This window comes from Mirounga leonina, unplaced genomic scaffold, assembly GCF_011800145.1.
Source record: "Mirounga leonina isolate KUSES-001 unplaced genomic scaffold, KU_Mleo_1.0 Mir_154, whole genome shotgun sequence".
NCBI lineage: Eukaryota > Metazoa > Chordata > Mammalia > Carnivora > Phocidae > Mirounga > Mirounga leonina.
The window spans coordinates 35,065,438-35,086,664 of NW_023270389.1; the positions used below are offsets into that span (position 1 = coordinate 35,065,438).

A 21,227-nucleotide genomic window follows, 5' to 3' on the forward strand; every position below is an offset into this window, starting at 1 on the left:
ATCATACTGTACTAATCAAAAAACAATCTGAGTACAAGTGGGCCTGTGCAGTTCAAACCTGTGTTGTTCAAGGATCAGTTCTATTTGAGAACATAGTATGTACCAGACACTGGCAACAGAGTCCAAGACAAACAGTCCCTACCTTCAGCAAGTTTGTAGTCACATAGGACACAGATGCTGAGCAATTACAAGGGAATTGATTATTTTGAAAAAAGAAGTATCGGATGATAGGGGAACATATACATGTAACCAGAGACCTAATTATATGGGGAAGGAATAAGCCCAGATCCAACACTTGCCCTCCCAATTTACCTATAGTGTTTTGTTTTGTTTAACTTTGAGCTAATCCAGTTTGGCGGGGTGGACAGAGAACAAAAAGAAGAGCTAGCGACACCATCTAATTCCCCTTCCTCTCTTAAACAAGGTGGAGGCAAGAAAGTAGACCACACCAAGAGAGTGTGTGGTGTAGCCACCAAAGGAAGTAACAGTCTCCAAGAAAGAAAGGGCACCTGGTATCTATCTGTCCATCAGGACCAGAGAAGGAGCACTGAGGGAGATCAGTGAACAGCCCTGCATGCATTCACCCAGCATTCTTTTTTTTTTTTTTTAAAGATTTTATTTATTTATTTCACAGAGAGAGACACAGCGAGAGAGGGAACAAAGCAGGGGGAGTGGGAGAGGGAGAAGCAGGCTTCCAATAGAGCAGGGAGCCCGATGCGGGGCTCGATCCCAGCACCCTGGGATCATGACCTGAGCCGAAGGCAGACGCTTAACAACTGAGCCACCCAGGCGCCCCTCTTTTTTTTTTCTTAAGATGAATTTATTATTTGAAAGAGAGAGCGGGTGAGTGGGGGAGTTGGGGTAGGGAGTGGGCAGATGAAGAAGGAAAAAGAGAATCTCAAGCAGACTCCGCACTGAGCATGGAGCCCAATGTGGGGCTCAATGTCATGACCCTGAGGTCATGACCTGAGCTGAAATCAAGAGTCCAACACTTAACCAACTGAACCACCCAGGCACTCCTCTCCCAGGATTCTGAAAACAATAAAAAAATGTGGAAGAAACTGGGCTCTCTGGTTAAGACTACATAAAACCACTCATCCACTCCTCTGGCATCTTTGTAATCTTTTCATTACAGTCACAAACAACAAGTTTGATCCTTCTTGGCCCTTCAGAACAATCTTCATCACCTTTTGCCAGCTCATATTATCTCGGTCCCCGTCCAAATGGACAGCCTGGCTATTAGCCTCTCACAGCATAAGGGAAAAGGACTACCCAGATCTAGCAGTTGTCCTCCCAATTTACCTACAGTGGGTTCTTCTTAACTTTGAGCTGTGCAGTTACAGAGTTAGCCAGACACCAAAACCAAATCCTTCACATTACCCACTCAACAAAATGACCAAAAAATATAGTTTTTATACCTTGTATGTTTCCTGGTCTCTAGAAGCCCAACTTCTGCTCACAACTACACCTGACATTTACTCAGATTTCTCTTGGTCATACTTTAGTAACAGCAGATCCCATTACGTCCCTTAGAAACCCTAAAACCACAGTTTCAGCATTCTAAATAAGTCCCACTGCCACCCGTAACTGAACTGAGCTTAGGGCTTTCGAAGCTACCTGACTTTTTGGCTAGCTCAACTTCAGTAGCAAGTAGGGGATGGCCTAGTTTAAGGGTAGCACACTAGACATGGATTTTCTTATAACAGCCTGGCACAGAGAGGCATCAGTATTCAAGAGCATTAGGGGCCTGCAATCAGAGATTAACATCTTGCTTTCCATTTAGGTCTTGGAGTTTAAATTGTACTTTTTTTTTTGTTTTTTAAGGTTGGGGTAGGGCAAAAAGATCAGAGACGGAGCAAAAGTTAATAGATAAGACCAGTTTGTGGAAGCCATAGCTACAATGTTCTACACCACTCTTCCCCGAGTAGTCCACACCCAGCTCCCTCCGCAAGAAGGGAGACAAGCACGTTTGGACCAGATGAGCCTTTTACAGAAGAGCACTGCCCCATCCTCCTTCACCCTGAACACCCCATTTTTTCAAATGCAAAAAATCCAAATGATAGTAAGACTGTAAAAGTTTCCAAACAAGAAGGAACTGTTGCTTTTTTAGTAAGGAGTTTGTCCTAGATGCCCAGCTCACTCCCAGCTCTTCCTCAAAGAATTAAAAAGAAAAAGAGCTCTATCCTCTCTGAAAGGTACCACTGAGTCATACTCTCATCTACCACACATACAGTGTTATTTTGAGTGGTGGCAAGGTAAATACCTGACAACCAACTGTGCAGAATCCCTACGCCTTCTGTTGACAGATTCCCTTGAGGAGCTCAGTTTATGAGCTTTTACTCCACAGACCAGGTGACTTTCAGACTTTGGCACCTATTTCTATTTAGATATCAAGCTTGGTTCCTAAGCAACCAGCCAGCTCCCCTCCCTCTCACTTACCCCGTCAGGGAGCCAGCTTACTATACTAGCAGAACAGGTCAAACGGAGATCAATCTTGGACAAATCAGTGCTTGAGGGAACTTTAATGAAAGCAAGAAAAAAATGTGGTGCAAGAACAATGCAGAAGGGTTCTGTTCCAGGCAGTTCTGCCTTGTACAAGTAGAATGAAGTCATCAGGTCAGAGTTTTAACTGGCATTATTTCAGGCATTATTCCAACCCCTTCGTTTTACAGTAATGAATCTGAAGCCTAGAGGTTAAATGACTTGGTGGTTCAAGGTCACACCACTGAAGCAAAGCTGCAGCTAGAACGCTGCTGTCCAAAGTCCCAGGCCAAATCTCCCTCTACTACATTACACTAACATTGCGAGGTTTAAAAAAGAAAGGGGGAATAAGAAGGGTGATTTTTCCATAAATTAAATCAACTTTAAAAGCCAGGCATATGTGGAGAATTGGAGGCCACTAACATTGTTAGAAAGAAGAAGTTTAAAAGCTGGTTAAATCCGAGTAATAAAAAATACCGATATGTACAATATTGTAAAAAAGATGGCATTCATGATTACTGGGCTGGCAGGGCAGGGGGTAGTTGCATGCTGGGGGTGGGCTGCATGGGCTGCCAGCTTTCCTGGGTTTGGAGGATGCGGTACAGCTGCTTCAGTTGAGCAACGATGTTATCTTTGATGTCTGGAGTTGATATCTGCAGGCGGACACTGCCACTGTCAAAGGACCGTGTAAAATCACCAGAAAACATCTCGTAGATCATCCGAGCTACCACTGGAATGACCTGTTCAGGACACAGAGCACACAGGTATCCACTGAAGAGAAGGTATTTTTAAATAGCAGGAGGGACTCAAGATGATAGAAGGGACCAGTGGGGCCCTGGGGAAGCCCCCAACCCTTATGTCTAGATACAGGGTATGCCTTCTTCTCTCTGGACCATCCTGCTAAGGTTCACTCTAGAACTTGGTTCAAATGAAGGTGAAGAACCTATATGTCTCATCACATCACATGTCTAAATAAACAGCTGCTTCTTTAGTAAGACTTTTACCCACATTTCATCTGTTGACTATCTTTTTTACAAATCCAGGGACCAAACCCAAGTGGTCTTGCTGCCACTTACTAGAATAAGGTTACATTCTTAAAAGTAACTCAAAAGGTTTTTCTTAAAGAGCTGGAAAGGACCATATACTGTTAGGTTTCAGCAAGACTCTAATATTAGTCAGCAAGAGAATGCAAGGTAAGGTCTTCACTAAACCAGTCATCCACTTTGTGGACCCTGTGTGCTCCAGCTTGGTCCTATTTTGATAGGACCTACTTGGTTCTTACAATAAACAAAGCTTGAGTCTGCTATTCTATCTGATGGGAATAAAGTGCACATAGGCTGATGGACCTTTTGCTCAGCATAACCCTACTCCTAAGGGCTAAAGCACTGGTGAAAAGGCAAAGAGTTGTTGACACGTCCTTATATCCTCACCTGAACCAAGATGAGTTTTCTTTCCAGGGGTTTCCCATCTGGCCATTCTTCCCCAAAGCATAAGTAGATCTCAAATGGTGGCTGCTTCTCTATCTGTCCTTTCTGGTGGGCAATGAGATCTGTAGAAGGTGGAAGAGCAAGTTTGGTGTACTGGGCCATTCCACATCCACTCAGTAAATACCATCTTCTATGCTGTCCAATATGGTGGTCACTAGCCACATGTGGCTATTACATTTAAATTAATTAAAATTAATTAGTTCCTTAGTCATATGAGTCACATTTATGTGCTCAACTGTCCCATGTGGGCTACTTTGGACAACACAAATATAGAACACTTTTACCATTTCAGGGGGTTTTATTGGACATCACTAAACTGGACCTGGGGTTCAAATTATACTGTAAAATCCACATCTCAGTGTTCTCCCTAAATGTGTCTGCTTGAATTTGCCATTCAGATATTTCCCGAATGAGAAGAATATGTTTTGCTAATTATGATAAAGTCAACTTCCAACGTTAAGGTGGCATTGGTGGCATTTGGCCGTAATGACAAGACTGTCTCCCTCTTCTGCCACTAAAGGAGCCACAGCCAACCTAAAAATAGCTTCCAAGTACATAGCTTTGGAGTGGAATGCCCTTCTTTGTTGCCCAGGCCACTTTCATTTCTCAGAATTAAGGTTCTCGGGGCGCCTGAGTGGCTTAGTCGGTTAAGCGTCTGCCTTCGGCTCAGGTCATGATCCCAGAGTCCTGGGATCAAGCCCCACATTGGGCTCCCTGCTCGGCGGGAAGCCCGCTTCTCCCTCTCCCACTCCTCCTGTTTGTGTTCCCTCTCTCACTGTCTTTCCGTCAAATAAATAAATAAAATCTTAAAAAAAAAAAAAAAAAAAAAGAACTAAGGTTCTCTTCTACCTTCACTTCCTCCAGGAGTTTTTTGTTAAGATCTTTGCAGAGCCAGGAGAGGGGGTAGGGAAGGTGGTAAACCTACTTCTAGGAAGAAGTTCCCAACCACCAACCTTCTGAAAAAAGACTTACCACTAAGGAACGTTTCCAGGCAAAACAGTTTGACCTTCTTTTGTCTCTCAATCAGGTTGGGGGCAACAAGTGATGGGGCACATGGCCCAGACCAGTACACCTTGCATTGGCACAGCCTGATGGCATAAATGGCATGACCGCTGACCTCCAGGATCAGTCCTCTGTCCATGACGTCTAGCAGCTTACTGGTGAACAGCTTCTGCTTCTCATTGGTGATATGCTCTGGACCTGGGAACTTGACCTGTTCCAGGCTGACAGGACCAAAGAGCTCCTCTTGGTCAGGCATGGGACCCAGGTCCCCATAGAAGAGCCGGCAGCCCTGGGGGTTGCTCACGGTCATGGTCTGCCCATATTCCTTCCCACGGTACTGAAACTTGATGTCCAGGTCAGTCACTGCAAGGTGAGAGAGGACAGTGAGAGTCCTGCTCTAATGCTCTGCCTATCTCTGAGACTCATGCAAGTCCATCGAGATGAAGCCACCTTTCAACCAGCATTCAGGAAGGTCACTACCACAGTTATCCTTCCTGCAACAAAGGAAGACATCATCCTATCCCTGGAATATTCACTCAAAAGGCTGCCTTAAAAGCAGACAGTTCAAGGTCCATGTATACTATCTGTTTAATCATTACACCCTAAGGGCTAGAATTTCTCCAAGCAAACTTCTGGGTCCAGTCTCCTCATTTATATTGAGTCTTCTGGTTGCCTAGGTGGCTCAGTCGTTAAGCGTCTGCCTTCGGCTCAGGTCATGGTCCCAGGGTCCTGGGATTGAGCCCCACATTGGGCTCCCTCCTCGGCAGGAAGCCTGCTCTCCCTCTCCCACTCCCACTGCTTGTGTTCCTGCTCTCGCTATCTCTGTCTCTGTCGAATAAATAAATAAAATCATTAAAAAAAAAATAAAGATATACTGACTGAGTCTTCACATTAGTAGGCATTGGAAGGAGCTAAAGACTAAGGTACCTGGTTTGTGTCTCATTTTTGGCTCATTTTTAAAGAAACCAGAAGAATAAGAAAAAAATACCAAGCTTGTCTTTCTGAAAAATGATACACACGAGCACACTCTGTGGATCTGTTCTAATAATTTACCATAAAAGGACACAGTTCATGGCAGAGTAAATTTTCACTCATCAAACCTCAACTAAACCCTATAGGTCTTATCAAAGCTATTAGCCTCGGGCGCCTGGGTGGCTCAGTTGGTTGAGCCACTGCCTTCGGCTCAGGTCATGATCCTGGAGTCCCGGGATCGAGTCCCGCATGGGGCTCCCTGCTCGGCAGGGAGTCTCCTTCTCCCTCTGACCCTCCTCCCTCTCATGCTCTCTGTCTCTCATTCTCTCTGTCTCAAATAAATAAAATCTTTAAAAAAAAAAAAAAGCTATTAGCCTCTTGGACAAAATACTAGCCCTCACATCCCCACCCCCCACCCCATCCCCACTACCATCATGTGTAGTGTGAAAGGGAGATGGGGCGGTGACATTGATTCTTCATTGAGATCAATTTGTGTTCAATTCAGAAAGATTTTCTCCCTTCCAAAAGCCCCTCAAAATCCAAGAACCTTCTTGATCAAATCCATGGCCATTAATCTTCCTATCCCTCAACTGGCCTTATGCCCAGATCCCCTAGCCAAACTGATTAACCCAGGCTTTCCACCCACCTAAGAGGTGTGTAACCTCGAGCTGCAACCGATCAGAGCATCCCCATGGGCAGATAAATATGAACTAATGTTTCTTTACTTCTTCCCTGATGACTCATTAGCCAGCCAGGAACCAGACATAGAGGCTGCCTACATGGCAAAGAAATGGAGGCAGAAGGTAGGGTGGGGAAGGGACTATAATAGGAGCTGAAGACCCAGCTAGAAAGATCAAGTCTCACTTACTTGGGAGAGAGCTGATCCACAGCTCTGGAGAGCTATAGAAGGGCTGTATGGGTGCCTGGGGTACATCTATTTCCAGAGGTTCAGTTTTGGGCCACACTGCTTCGGGGCTGCAGTTGCCCACACTGGCTGGTGCCATGGGAGAACCTAGAACAGAAAGATGTGGGTGAGCAGGCATGGGGGCACCATATATGTACATCACCTGGCTTGGGGCTCTAAAACCTAACAAGGTCAACAGACAAGAGTCAAACACTGGACTATGACTCAGTGCGGCAGCCCTTCAATGATTCCCACAATTAACACAATAAGAAACACAGTTCCCCTACTTCTACTTCCTAATCATATTAGTTCTCCCATAAACTCATAGTTCTGAAGACATGCGTTTGCTGAAGATTACCAGACATGTGAGTTTTCTCTGGGGTTAAATTAGAATGAGCATGGATGAAAGGTTCCCTGTTGCAGATTTTCACCCCAGCAATTACATAGGAGTTGATTGTCTTCTATAAAATGAACTCAATTGAGTTAGCTGATTAGCTTTGAGTGTTTACAAATTCCATTAAAAACATACTTTCACATGCAGGAAACATCTGGAAGGATACCCAAAAATCTGAAAGGATCAGTTTCTTCCAGGGAAACCGAACAGGGGGCTCAGAGACAGGAAGGAAGGAAAAACTTTCAATTGATTATCTTTTTGTACCATTATGAATTTTAAACCATGGAAGACCAGTATTTATTCAAAAGAATACAATTAAAGCTTTTAAGAAAGAAAATGAAATACCCATCCTATTTTCTTGCTATTCTCAAAGTTGGTTCACTCCAAAGTCTACAGATTTCTCCTCCTAGCCTCACCTCTTAGGCATCTATTCTTCAACAATTCTTCTTCCTCTGCCCCAACAGCTCTGAAATCATAGAAGTTAATGTTTCTTTGACCCTTTGTGCAAAAGTCTGGTTAAACCTATGTACCCATTTTACTTTTTTTTTTTATTTTTAAAGATTTATTTATTTGAGAAAGAGCAAGTGCACAAATGGGGGAAGGGCAAAGGGAGAGAGAGAGAGTGGATCCTCAAATAGACTCCCCACTGAGCAGAGAGCCCAACTTGGGGCTCAATCCCAGGACCCTGAGATCATGACCTGAGTGGAAATCAACAGTCAGACATCCAACCAACTAAGCCACCCAGGTGCCCCTACTTTTTAAATAGATGTCCCACATCTTCCCCAAAAGAATCCAAAGCAACCCCTAACATAAGGCCACACAATATTTGCTTTGGTAAAATATGAACAGAAATAGGAAATCAGGATCCTGGAAATAGGTTGCATCCTTTTAAGGGGTGAAAACAACAGAATGAGCCAGCCAAGGATTTGGGAAAGGATTTCATATTTCCAGATATCCAACTCAAATCACTAAGTGAGAATGTAACATGTGGCAATATTGACCTGAAAGAGCTCAATGTTATTTTTCTTTACTCATCACTTGGTTGTAAAGATATAAATGGTAGGTTAAGTGAAGGAGGGAAGTGGACAGATAATAAGAGTCGTTTCCTGATTCTCAAAGGTAAGGGAATCACCTAAAGTAGGGGATTCCAAAATCCCAAAGGAATCATCTTGATAAATTTTTTTTTTTAAGATTTTATTTATTTATTCATGAGAGACAGAGAGAGAGAGGCAGAGGGAGAAGCAGGCTCCCAAGGAGCAGAGAGCCCGATGCGGGACTCGATCCCAGGACCCTGGGATCATGACCTGAGCCGAAGGCAGACACTTAACCATCTGAGCGCCCTTGATAAATTTTCTAAGTGGCACGAGGACCTCATTTGACCCATAGCAGTGTGATGGAACTAGAAAACACAGTGAGGAGCTTCTCAACTAAATGCATGGCATTAGACTAGGAGCATTTCAGTGGACAGTTCAAGTGAAGATGCCGAAGAGCACTTCACCTTGTGTTTGAGCATCCTCCAAATGTGCGCTGGAAGAGTCAGTACCTGCTCTGTCACAGTGATCTTCCAACCTCTCAACTCATTTTTCCTAGGAAGCTGAATTCAAAAAGTCCATAAAAGAAGCAAAAAGTCTCTTGCAGATAACTTCTATCAAAGCCTAGTATTAAGAGCTGTAGAAACCACCAGCTTCCCATGACCTAGCCTTAGCAGAGTAGATCCTGCTAAGAAAGTGACAAAAAATTTATACCAAGGGAAATAGTGGAAGAGTTTGCCTATAATTCGTCAAAATGATATCTACACTTGGCCTCAAGGAAATCAGTGAAATTTGTAACAATGATACTTTGTATGTGGGATTGAGAATGAATTTGTTTAATTTCTCAGAATTATCTGTAAGATTCAGAAGATGTTCTCTATGCCTGGAAGCCGCCCACTGGGATAACTGGGCCAGCAGAGTTCCCCTGTCTGTGACCCCTACTTGCTAATAGACCAGCAGCTTGGCCACAGGGCCTTGTCACTGCTCCCAGTACAGCGGGGGCTGAGGGGGGCCAGTAGCTGTTATTCAAAGCCCGTTCCATCCTCTTCATTCTTCTGTACCCCCTACCACCCCCACTCACCATTGATGTTCAGGAAGGGGAAGGTGTCCTGGATGGGAACATGGTGCTGTGACTGATCAAGCTCATCTTCCTCATCTTCTTCATCTACATCATTATCCTTCTCATCCCAAGGAGCAGATCCAGTGGATCCTAACCGAGAAACAGACACGTAAGCCCTCGAGTGAGTCACTGGGGTTGCACTGTCATCTTTGCAGCTGATCCACTGTACATGCTAGGTACTGCCAGCTCCCGGGGTTCAGTGTGCACCCCTAATGCCCTAGCCAAAAAGACTGAGAACCAAAGGTATATGAACCTCTGGCTCTAACTCCTCCTACTGAGCTCTAATGTAAACTCTCTTCCCCTCCCCTACCCAGGAGCTGCAGACCCTACCCCCTTTCCTAGAAATCTCTTAATTCCCACTTTAAACCTCTTGCCACACCTCAGCATCCCTTTTAAGGACTCAAGGACACCAACTTTTCCCCTTTGTAAGCTTAATGTGAGGACGGACCCTTCTCTCTGGGCCTCACTAGGTCCATTGGAGGACAAGTCTAAATTTTCCGGTTCTTGGTACTTGCTGAGCATTGGGGAAATAGGAGGATCGGGTGGTATTCTTTTAGGAAAAGTATCCTACAAATTAAATAATCACTCATCCAACATTTACAAAGGGAACTTAATAGCTTTTAAATGTCATGTCAATTGAGTCTTAAAATAGTCTTTAAAGTAGGCAGGAAAGATGAGAGCCCAGATTTTACCACTGAAGAAACTGAGGCTCAAAGGTCAAATGACTTGATTCCATGTCCCACAAGGAGCAAAGTGATAAGAGCCAGGTTCAGAACTCAAACCTCCTAAGTTTTAATCCCTCCATCTTCAAAACCACCTGACCTCTCCTCTCAGCGTTGAGTCTCAAGGGAAGCTCTTCCTACAGTAGGAGTCTATACTCCCTGTGCTTTCTCATGCTTCAAGCAGTCACGCCAGTAACTATTCCCCTAAATGAACAAGAAGATTTTGCTGCCTTTAGATCTTCTGTTCTCTGGGTCCTTCCTAGGGAAAGGCTTTCTTGCTTCGTAACTAAACTTTGTAAGCAATATTCAAGTCAGCTATCTCTTTAAAAGTCCAGCCCAGAACCTGGCTTACTGTCCACCTGTCCCGCCAGCAGCTGGGGCCTCACCTGGGTTAATGATTGATCCCTGAGGCTGCGGGATGTCACACACTTGATATATCTTCACCGGGTTCATGGGTACTTCCTTGGTGCCATCGTACATCAGGTTGAATTCCCTGCTCTTGTTGAGAGCACAACGGAGCTGGGCCTTCCATTTAGCTGGGTCAGGGTCATCCACCCCTTCCTGGTACTTCCCTGTCTCCACAGCCCAGGCCTGAGGAACAGGAAACCGCAGTGAATGCCTGCCGTTGCCCAGAAACACTGCCAAATGTGCTCACCCTCTCTCATACACACATGCACGTACACCCCTGCCTGACTGCCCTGCCATCCGGATCCCCACTTACAGAGCCTGCAGCAAGCAGCACCACCCTCGGGGACCAGGCCAGGCAGGGCCTGAGGGAAATTAAGCCATATGCAAACGCAATCTTTTGAAAGGAGGAGCCTTATCTCAACTGTTGGTGCCAGCACCACCTGTCAAGAGTGGCTATAATAAGGGTTGGAAATAAAGAAAAGTCTGGAAAAAATACAGTTCACCCTTGAACAATACAGGGGTCAGGAATACCGATCCCCTGTACCATCAAACATCCACATATTTAATTTTTGACTCCCCCAAACTTACCTATCTTACTGGTAACAGTTGATTAACACGTATTTTGTATTATAGACTATATTCTTACAATAAAGCAAGCTAAAGAAAATGCTATTAAGAAAATCAGAAGGAGGGGTGCCTGGGTGGCTCAGTTGGTTAAGCGACTGCCTTCGGCTCAGGTCATGATCCTGGAGTCCCGGGATCGAGTCCCGCATCAGGCTCCTTGCTCAGCAGGGAGTCTGCTTCTCCCTCTGACCCTCCTCCCTCTCGTGCTCTCTCTCATTCTCTCTTGCAAAAAAAAAAAAAAAAAATTAAAAAAAAAAAAGAAAAAGAAAAAAGAAAATCAGAAGGAGGGCGTCTAGGTGGCTCAGTCGTTAAACGTCTGCCTTCGGCTCAGGTCATGATCCCAGGGTCCTGGGATCGAGTCCCGCATCGGGCTCCCTGCTCGGCGGGAAGCCTGCTTCTCCCTCCCCCACCTCCCCTGCTTGTGTTCCCTCTCTCGCTGTGTCTCTCTCTGTCAAATAAATAAATAAAATCTTTAAAAAAAAAAAAAAAAAGAAAATCAGAAGGAAGAGAAAATATAATTTGTAGTACAGTATTTATTGGGGAAAAAAAAAATCTGCACATAAGTGGACTGGTGCAGGGGTGCCTGGCTGGCTCGGTCCGAAAAGCATGTGGCTCTTGATCTCCAGGTCGTGAGTTTGGGCCCCACGTTGGGTGTAGAGATTCCTTAAATAAATAAGCTTTAAAAAAATAAAGAAAGAAGTGAACCCGTGCAGTTCCAACTCATGTTGTTCAAGCATCCACCGTATACACCACAATGCTAATGGTAACTTCGGATAGCAGGATTTCAGGTAAATTTTTTATTTTGGCTTATTTGTTTTTGACATTAATTACTTAGGTAATAAGACAAAGGGAGCTGGCATGTGATATGAAGAATTTGGCCTTGCTGTTCCCTCCCCATACATTCTTCAATCTGATGCATAAATAATTGTAGAAAACAAGTGCCCCTAGGAGTAACAGCCTGTAGGGGGGCAAGGTAGCATACTCTGGGAGTTCAGCTGGAGGCGGAGGGCCTCATTCAGGTGGCCCCATGTCCGAGGAAACCCACACCCCCTGCCCTTCCCTAGTTCCTCAAAGTCCCACTTCACTCGGAAATACTTTGCTGCAAACACCAGGGTCTGGTGGCATGAGCTAAAACCACTTTGGCTCCTCCTTGCTGGTTTTCAGTTTCTGGGTCCCAAAGCATGTATGTTTCTGCTCACGGGATATCCACTCTCCCCCACTGCTAACATATTCTCAGATCTCTATGCTTTCTTCAGGATGTTATGTTCTGATGCAGAAAAGGGGGATGTCATTAGCAGAGTCCTCAAGACCAGGAAGCACACCCCAGCTTGTTCACACGGACAGGGCCCGTGTCCAATACCAACTCCCTGCCTCTGCTTCTGACCTCAAGCTGAAATGGAAATTTTCCGCCCCATCCTTTGACATCTCTGATCTCCCTCAGTCACTCCCCCGTCAGAGCCTGATGATCACGGATCACGAGGAAGTTTCTTCCGGTACAAATTTAAATCCTTCTCTTCTAATTCAGGCTCACTTCTTACCACCTCCTCAGACTTGGGGGCACCTGCATTTGTTTTGCAGTACAGGATGCAGAGGTCTGATAGAGGGGTGCTGCCCGAGATGGCTGTGCTTGAAAAAATACAGTTCACTGGGTCCCTCCAGGGGATTCCGACGTCACTGGTCCACAGTATCTGAGAAGCACATCTCCAGTTGTGCCTGGTGGTACCTGACTGCTACCTCACCACATTCTCCCCTCCGTTTATCTGATTCCCTGTGCCCACTCCCACTCTAGCCCCACCCAGCTGGCTTGGGCTGTGCTCACTTTGGCACAGGCCTACAGAGTTCCTTGGCTCCCTAAATCCCTGCCCCTCCATGGAGAGCAGGCAGACTAAGCCAAAACCACAGCCCCAGCCTTCCTGCTCACAACAGAGCCGTTGCTCCTCAGGGCCCACTCAGATGGTGCAGAGGGCCCAAGGCTGATGCAGCAGAGGGTAGAAACCACCACATGGCAATCACTGTGATTTATAAATGTGACTTACTCAGACCCATTCTGAGCCTTGCTTCTGACACTCAGGTCACTGTGCAGGTCCCTACTCCTCCTCCAGAAATGGAAGTAACTTCTGTATTTTAATGGTAATTCACTAGTCCCTCCCCACACGTTATTTCATTCAATTCTCACAACAATCCTGTGAGGCAGGCAAGACTGGTTTCATCCCCATTTTACTGAAGGGGAAGCTAAAGCCCAAAGAGATTATGTGACTTGCTCAAGACCATACACGCCATTGATAGCAGTAGGATTTGACCCAGGTCTTCCAATTCCTGGTCAGAATGGGGTATATGGTAATGGGGGAGCAGATAGGCTTGGATTCAAATTCTGGCCACACCCCTTATTGGCTGCCTGATTTGGGCAAGTTGTTTAGCTCCTCGGAGACTCGGCCTCTGCATCTACAGCATGAGAGTAATACCTCCCTTACAGAGTTGCTGAGAATTAAATGAGATAATGGACAGGGGATACAGAGCGGGCACCCATTTAATGCTAGTGCCCCCCCTGCCCCCTTCCCGCCCCCACATATCCTACCCAAGGCCTGTCAGAGCTTGGGATCTGTGAAAGTACCCTCACTCTTCTCCTGACTTCCAAGGCCCTCCCTTAGCATTCTGCAAACAGAGATACAGATATAAATAAGACAAGCTTTCTGCAGCCACCTTTTTCTCAAGCCCTGAACACATAGATCACTCTCCTGTGTTGGGCTTTCAGGAACCAGCCTCTTCCGCCATGGCCAGCCACCCCCAGCCACCAACAGCAAATCCAGTTTCAAACCAAGGCCACAACCAGAGGCCAGCTGGGCCAGGGCAGGCCCATCCCCCTCTGGATGCCAACTTCAGTAATTGGGGCTGGTTTACAGATGTTTTTCCTATCATTTCCATATCATTATTTTTTAAAGTAAAAGCGCTCATTTACTTTCTTTCTAAGTGCTCTCAGGCCAATTTTCCCTCTACCTCTTGTATCTTATACCTGATATAACTGAGTTGGGTGGGAAACATCTCTAGGATGGCTCTCTTCAAGGGGTGAGCCCACTTCTTCTGATCCAATCTCAGCAAGAACCTGGGGCCATCAATCTTGAGAGGCCCAGAGTAGGGACTGGATTTCACTTCTGACTTCCAGCTTATAGAGGGAAGAAAAGGCTAAACTCACTTCTCCGTGTCTTGGGGATGCAGGAACTAAAGCAACTCATGAGATGGAAGGCTGACCAGCATAGAGAAGTTGGTCTGAAGCAGAGGCACAGGGTCCAGAGTTATAAACCACATAACACCCCTCCCCATGACCAGCTTCCCACGTACTTCTGTCTTAAAGCCAAGCTTTAAGAGGTATTGGTATTTTAATATCAAAAGAACACCTTGCAGAGGGCCCTCTACGCCCATCCTACAGGCTATGTTAGGAGCCTGCTAACACTCAGTAGTTCTGTCCTGGTCTGAAGAGTCATTCCCCAGGCCCAAGCACCTCTCTTCATAGCAAGAGCCCTGAGTGAATGAAGAGGAAGAGTCATTTGCTGACCCTCGGGAGCTTTTGGAACAAACACACCAATACGATCACTTGCAGTTTAGCCAACTGCACCTGGGACTTTTGGGATGTGAATTGAGTACCTTCAACCAATGGGAAAGAATAAACAGACTCAAACATTATAGATGTGCCCCAGCAAGAGAAATTACTATGCCTAAGTTTGGGCACCCCCTTCATAAACATTCTCTCTGATGCATCAGCATTTTGGATCTACTGTATTCCTCACGCCAAAAGAGAAAACAGAACAAAACAACAACAACCAAAAAACTCAGAAAGCTCTGACAGAACTGGAAAACATTTTAAGTCAGATGGTGCAAGAAGTCCTTTCTTTACCTTGAAAATGGTATTTTCCTCCTCTTGTTGGGGGCTATGCCGGGTAGCATGTTTCCAGGGAATCTGGAAGCGTTTGGAGTCCCTGTGTAGCCAGATGAGCCCGGGGTACAGGCCACTATCCACCTGGGCCACCAGCCAGGGCTTCAGCCGAACTCTGCGGGGGTGGAGGGCCATGATCTGTAAGGGGTTGCGGGGGGAGGGTAAAGAGTAGGGAGAGCAGGAGAATTAGGCCAGCCTCTGGGAACTTTTCCCAGCCACTGTTCCCGTATGATAGAGCTACAGTTTCATTAGATTACAGCAAAGAAACTAAATATGGGAATAAACTGTGCCAGGTGGGGAAGAAAAGAAAAGAGGTTAAAAGGTTCTTTTGATTCTTATTCCAAAGCCATTTATACTTCATGTTCTAGCCAAATCAGACTTATCATGTAAGTAGATCACATTTCTTCTATTTAAATCCTGAAGCAGAAAAATAAAAAAAAAGATGACATCATCCCTGCTGGAACACAGTCCTTCCTGAAGAATCAAGGGCTTTGAAAAAGAAGTGAAATTGCTCTTTTCAATCTCATCTCAGGAGACAGGAGGAAAAAAAGGTATGGAAAGAGCAAAGACAGGGGCAAGAATGTGAAGCACACTTTCTTTTTAGACAAGACAACTAAAGGTGATTGGGAATATTTTAGTTAAGAAATGGCACCATCGGGGCGCCTGGGTGGCTCAGTTGGTTAAGCGACTGCCTTCGGCTCAGGTCATGATCCTGGAGTCCCGGGATCGAGTCCCGCATCGGGCTCCCTGCTCGGCGGAGAGCCTGCTTCTGCCTCTGACCCTCCCCCCTCTCATGTGCTCTCTCTCTCTCATTCTCTCTGTCTCTCATGAATAAATAAATAAAATCTTAAAAAAAAAAAAAAAAGAAATGGCATCATTGTGGTGAGAGAGAAGGCGGCAAGGGTGGGTCCTGGTTCCCAAGTCCACACTTACAGAGATGAGCAGGCAGCGTATCCACGGGGATCCCAAGAGCTGGGCCTCAAGTCAGCTCTCCTTGCTCTGGGCCAGCCAAAGACTCTGTACCAAGAAAAAGGGGTCTTGAGTTGGTTATCCACAAGACAATCCAGTGGCTGGGAGAAGACTTGGGAACATGGGAGACAGAGGCTCTGAGGACCCTTCTTGCAAAGTCCAGGAACCCAAGAATAATCAAATGCTACGGCTCCTCACCCTAGACTGCTAAAAACAATCATAAGACAAGCTCTGCTCTGCTCAGATGGCCTCCTCCACCTGGGTCTGTTTATCTCCCCACAGAGGCTAAAGTGAACTCATTAGTTGCAGGAACTGGCCTGGGTAAAGTCTGCAATTGATTCTCATAAAAATACACGGGCAGAGCAGATAACATTCAGCAACAGCCAGCACTCAGAGCAGGAAACAAAGGCCTGCCCAGACTGGGTGCCTTTAGGAAAAACTGGCTACTAGAGAATTGTTTGCCTGGGATGTTGTGTTTAGATATTTTTTTTTTAGTGTTCTCCTTTTACTTTGTTTTTACTTAAGGTGAGGCCTGTAAAATCGCATTCACTCAACAAATATGTGTTCATTGGCTACTGTGAGTCCAGCACTATGTGGGTGAGAAAGGGCATCGTTTTCATCAGCCTCCCTGAAGAAATCCCCACTGGAACTGCTCAAGCCCCACAATGGCCTGAGGAAAGGAAGATAAATAAGTCACCTTCATACCCAGGAAGGTCCCCACCTGGATCATAGTTCAGAAACCAAACCAGTTGAGTCAGCTGAAGGCTCCCACTCACAGGAGCTTAGTTGAGGGGGCGGCCCCTAACACCACTTCCTTCCCCAGCCAGACTCCCAACAAACAGGGAAAACCCAAACCCCACTAAGCTTCTGGCACTTTAAGAGCAAGGCAGGACCTGCTCTTACCTGAGCCTTCTGACCCAATTAACAAGTCCTGCAACTGAAACCTTCCCCCTGGGAGCACAGCTCACAGTGGGCAGGTGAGGGTGGCATGCAATATTCAACTGTACCCCCACCCCACCCCACCCCCATGTTCTTGGCCTTGTTTAGGTTGTTTTGTAGGGCAGCAAGTCAAGCCATCAAACGGGGATGGGGGGTGGGGGGAGGACATTTACCTTTTAAGGAGGAGAGAATGCATATTCTAAAGTTCTACCTTCTCCTCCTCAGTCCCAGCCTACTGGAAAGGGGATGACGGGAAGGACAATAGGGAAATGGGCAGCACATTGGTCAACCTCGTGAGGGACTTTTGAGAATTTCTATTGCAGTACCCATAAGTCCTGTGTCTACGCTTGTCAGACATGTGAAATCCAGTTCTTGATGGACCACAGACCTTGAAGAAAAGGGCTTATCCTAGTTGATCGACAGCTCATCAAGAAAAAATTAAAGCAACCAAGTCAACACAGAGAACTGCACATAGTGATAGGGAAGGAGAAGCAATCTCAGAGATTGATTGTTAAGATCTAGAGTCCTGGGTTCTCAGCATTCTCTCGAGATGGCACTATACATGAGCAAACCTCCCCCCGCCCGCCTTCATGCCTCACTTGCATCGCTAACCCCCTCCACCTTCTGAATGCCAGCCAACATCCCCCCCACCTGCCACCCAGTAACTAGAGCTGTAAAAACCGGCAGAGAGGGAAAAGTTGGAAGCAACCAAAATAACCGAGGCAAATGGCTAATTACATATTCACAGGCTGCACTATTAAGCAACCATTAACAACGGGGTGTCTGAAGAATTTTTATTGGATTTGGGGAAATGTTTACAACATGAAGGGAGAAAATACACCATACAATATTGACTTACAGTAGTATCTCCATCCTGTAACATAACATGCACTTGCACATACATACATATAATTAAAAAAAGGAAAGGAAATAATACACCAGTGTAACAAGACATCCATAATCGTTACCTGGTAATAGGATTATGGGTGAATTTTATACTTGTCTATATACTTTTGTATATGATTCACATTTTCCTACAATGACATGTTTCAATTTATAATAAAATGAAAAAAAAAAAACAACACAAAAAACCAGGGCGCCTGGGTGGCTCTGTCAGTTAAGCGTCTGCCTTCGCTCAGGTCATGATCTCAGGGTCCTGGGATGGAGCCCTGAATCGGGCCCCCTGCTCAGCAGGAAGCCTACCTCTCCCTCTGCCTGCTTCTCCCCCTGCTTGTGCTGTCTCTCTCTCTCTGTCAAATAAATAAATAAATAAATCTTTTTTAAAAAATGAAAAAAAACAACAAGTAGTATTTTTTTAACCACAGAAAGCTAAGGCCTTTCTTGGCCACTGGAAGGTATAAAAGATGATGCCCTTCAGCTGCTGAGACCATGATACCAACGATCCTTCATACCTACATAGGCTTTACAGTTTTTTACATGTACTTTTATTTAATGTGTTTGATTTCATCCTCATGATCTGGAAGTAGTACTATTATCATCCCCATTTTATAGCTGGGTTAACTGAGACACAGAAAAGTGCCTCATCTGGGGCCTGGACCCAACACTCCTGAGTCAGAGTATGCCATAGTACTGAATCCTGCCACGATACCCTGCCTTCCAAGTCCCTCCTTTTGTACACTAAGAGAGTAAACCAAAATACTGACAAGATCCCAGCAGCATGAAGGGCCAAGGAAGTGGTTAAGGAGGAGACTGGATGACACCCACCCCCAAACACACCTAACTCAGAGTTCTCTTTCAAAACACTCACATCACTCAAATCTCAATGCCCACAGAACCTCAGCCTAGCTGAACTCAACCCTGGTATCTCTAGCTGCCATCGCAATGAAATTCAAAGCCTGTGTGTCCAACAGGTATTCACCCAGCCAAAAAACAAAGATGCTAACCCACTCCCCTCACACTGGGCATTGAGCCGGGATACTTTCAACCTCCCCAAGGCACTAACCATCCTCTCTCACACACCCATTCCAGGGAGCAGGTCCTCTATAAACACCCCCCACTGCCACCTCTGCAGCCCCTGCCCAGCCTAGTTTCCAGGGGCACCACTACCTCAAAGCTGAGATTCGAGATTGGGCCGCCAATGGTTTGGCTCAGAGTAAAACACACTTGCCAGGTAGTCCCGCTTTTTCCCTTCCCCTGGAGCGAACTGAAGGCCATATTGCAAGTTCCCCAATCTTACCTCCATTTAGTTTAGCCCTGCTTAAGGGTAAACTCTATGCCTCTCACCATAATTCCTATGCCCTTCCTCCCTGCTGGATTGAAGTTGGGGGCTGGTGAGAGGGAGCTACAGGGTACTGGGTGCTGCTGCCATGCATTATGCACACCCTAAACTACTCTCCTAGGTCAGCACCAGCTTTCACCAACTCCTACTCAAGCACCTTCTCTCTATCCCTTCCCTGGATTCCACTTTTGACATGCACTAGGAAAGCAGGGTTGGGACAGAGATGACCCTTTTTCTACAAAGCAGGCTCCCTGTAAAGGGTGGCACCCCGGGTCTCCTTTCCAGTCAGGCCTGGGACACTCTCCCCATTTTTCCACACCCACCCTCCATCCCCTTCAGGCGAAGTGGGCCTCACCCCCAGAGCAACCACACCCAGCGCCACCCTCCCCAACACCAAGCTTGGCTACTTGGAAATCCATGGGTGTCTCCCAGGCCCCAGGTAGGGGCCTGACTGCTAAACAAATTCAAGGAGAAAAAACAAACTGGCTAAAGCTCCTGACCGCCCCCCATCCCCATTTCCCCCGAACACCCACTAAGACCAAAGGCCTGCAGGCCTGGGAAATCCCCTCTTTGGGACACTGGGCCCACTGGTAAGACCAGAGGGGCGGAGGCGCCGTAGCTCTAGCCTATGGTGGGTGGGTAGGGGCCGAGAGCGGCACACTCCGGTAGGGCAGGGAGGGAAAGGGAGTAGAGAGAAGTGTGGGCTCGGGAGGGGCCCCGTGCTCCTGGGCTAGGACCGCCCAGAAGCTACCTAAAGCAGGGCGACAGGCACCCAGTCCCAGAAGGTCTCCCCAAACAAACAGATGTTCTCAAGCAAGGTTCCTAACCCCACAAACGCTGGGGCGGGTGGATCCCCCCCACCCCACCCCCTTCCAAAGCTAGTGTTCAAAAGTTAGCGTCCTCACCTTTTCTCAATCCGGCGACCAGAAGCGGACGTCCCTCCGAACCACGTCCCCAGTTAAGATCACCCGTCGCCACCGCTCTTCTTCACCGGTGGGGTAAGCAACACTTGGCTTTGCGCAGGTAGAGTCTTCGAGCTCCGCTCCCCGTCCCGCACCGGCCCTTACCTGCCCGACCCAGGTGCGCCGAACTCACGTCACCGCCTCGCCCTGGGACGCCGCAGCCCCCTCCGCCGTCCGGCCACGCCTCCCAGGTATGGCCACGCCCTCTCGCGTTCAGGATTGGCGGGTTGCGAGAAATAGGCGACTCTGTGGTCCTGGGCGGCCCAGCGCCGCCCAGCCCCTTCAAGCCACCTCACTCTCCTGCTTCTAACCCCGGCTGAGACAATTCCCAGACTCGCGTCTGGGCCTTATGCCTCGGGGCTGGTGGTCTTGGGAAGTGGGAAGTCAGATCTAAAGTGGAGAGGGTGCCTCCCCTTTCCTCTTGTCCCATAGTTGCCCTGCGGTATGGAGACAGTTAACCACAAATAAGGGTTTAGAGATTCTGGGCTGGCCCCGCTACCCGTGGGCCTGTTTAAGTGAGTGGAATATGGAAAAGGGAGTTAGGACACTTGGTCCCTTGGAGGGGGGAGCCCTATGGCTTCCAGGGCAGGAATTCTGCCTTTATTCTGCCCCTCACCCCCAGGGACTGTAAATTACTTGGCTTCTTGGTTTCACTTTTCTCATCTATTCAAGAACATTTGCTGCCTTTTCCAGTCACTATCCGGTAATGATTAAAAGTATGGCCTCTGGAGCTATTAGGATTCAATTTTTTTTTTTTTTAAGATTTTATTTATTTGCGAGAGAGAGAATGAGAGACAGAGAGCATGAGAGGGAGGAGGGTCAGAGGGAGAAGCAGACTCCCTGCTGAGCAGGGAGCCCGATGTGGGACTCGATCCTGGGACTCGATCCTGGGACTCGATCCTGGGACTCGATTCTGGGACCCCAGGATCATGACCTGAGCCGAAGTCAGTCGCTTAACCAACTGAGCCACCCAGGCGCCCTGGAGCTATTAGGATTCAAACCCCAACTGCATCAGTTACTACAGACTTGGGAAAGTTTCTTAAGC

The 21,227-nt window shown here is 46.8% G+C and overlaps 1 protein-coding gene across 1 annotated transcript; it reads right to left on the reverse strand.

The window, feature by feature from the left end:
- Positions 1-986: 986 nt before the first annotated feature.
- IRF6 (interferon regulatory factor 6) lies at positions 987-20,347 on the reverse strand. The gene is made up of 9 exons (XM_035010471.1): positions 20,126-20,347; positions 16,007-16,090; positions 15,035-15,211; positions 10,500-10,704; positions 9,353-9,481; positions 6,811-6,954; positions 4,941-5,333; positions 3,912-4,030; positions 987-3,221 (listed from the first exon to the last, which is right to left on the reverse strand). Exons 3-9 carry the CDS (start codon positions 15,206-15,208, stop codon positions 2,997-2,999), a joined length of 1,389 nt encoding a protein of 462 aa, XP_034866362.1. The 5' UTR covers positions 15,209-15,211; positions 16,007-16,090; positions 20,126-20,347; the 3' UTR covers positions 987-2,996.
- Positions 20,348-21,227: the final 880 nt, after the last annotated feature.

What these genes read in the sequence shown, in the direction of transcription:
- IRF6 (XM_035010471.1), bottom strand. Translation starts at nt 15,208, where the DNA reads ATGGCCCTCCACCCCCGCAGAGTTCGGCTGAAGCCCTGGCTGGTGGCC. An exon ending in GTGGATCAGCTCTCTCCCAA is followed by an intron (nt 5,334 to 6,810) that starts GTAAGTGAGACT and finishes CTCACCTTGCAG; the next exon opens with TGACTGACCTGGACATCAAG. An exon ending in GAAAACTCATCTTGGTTCAG is followed by an intron (nt 3,222 to 3,911) that starts GTGAGGATATAA and finishes TGTCCTGAACAG; the next exon opens with GTCATTCCAGTGGTAGCTCG.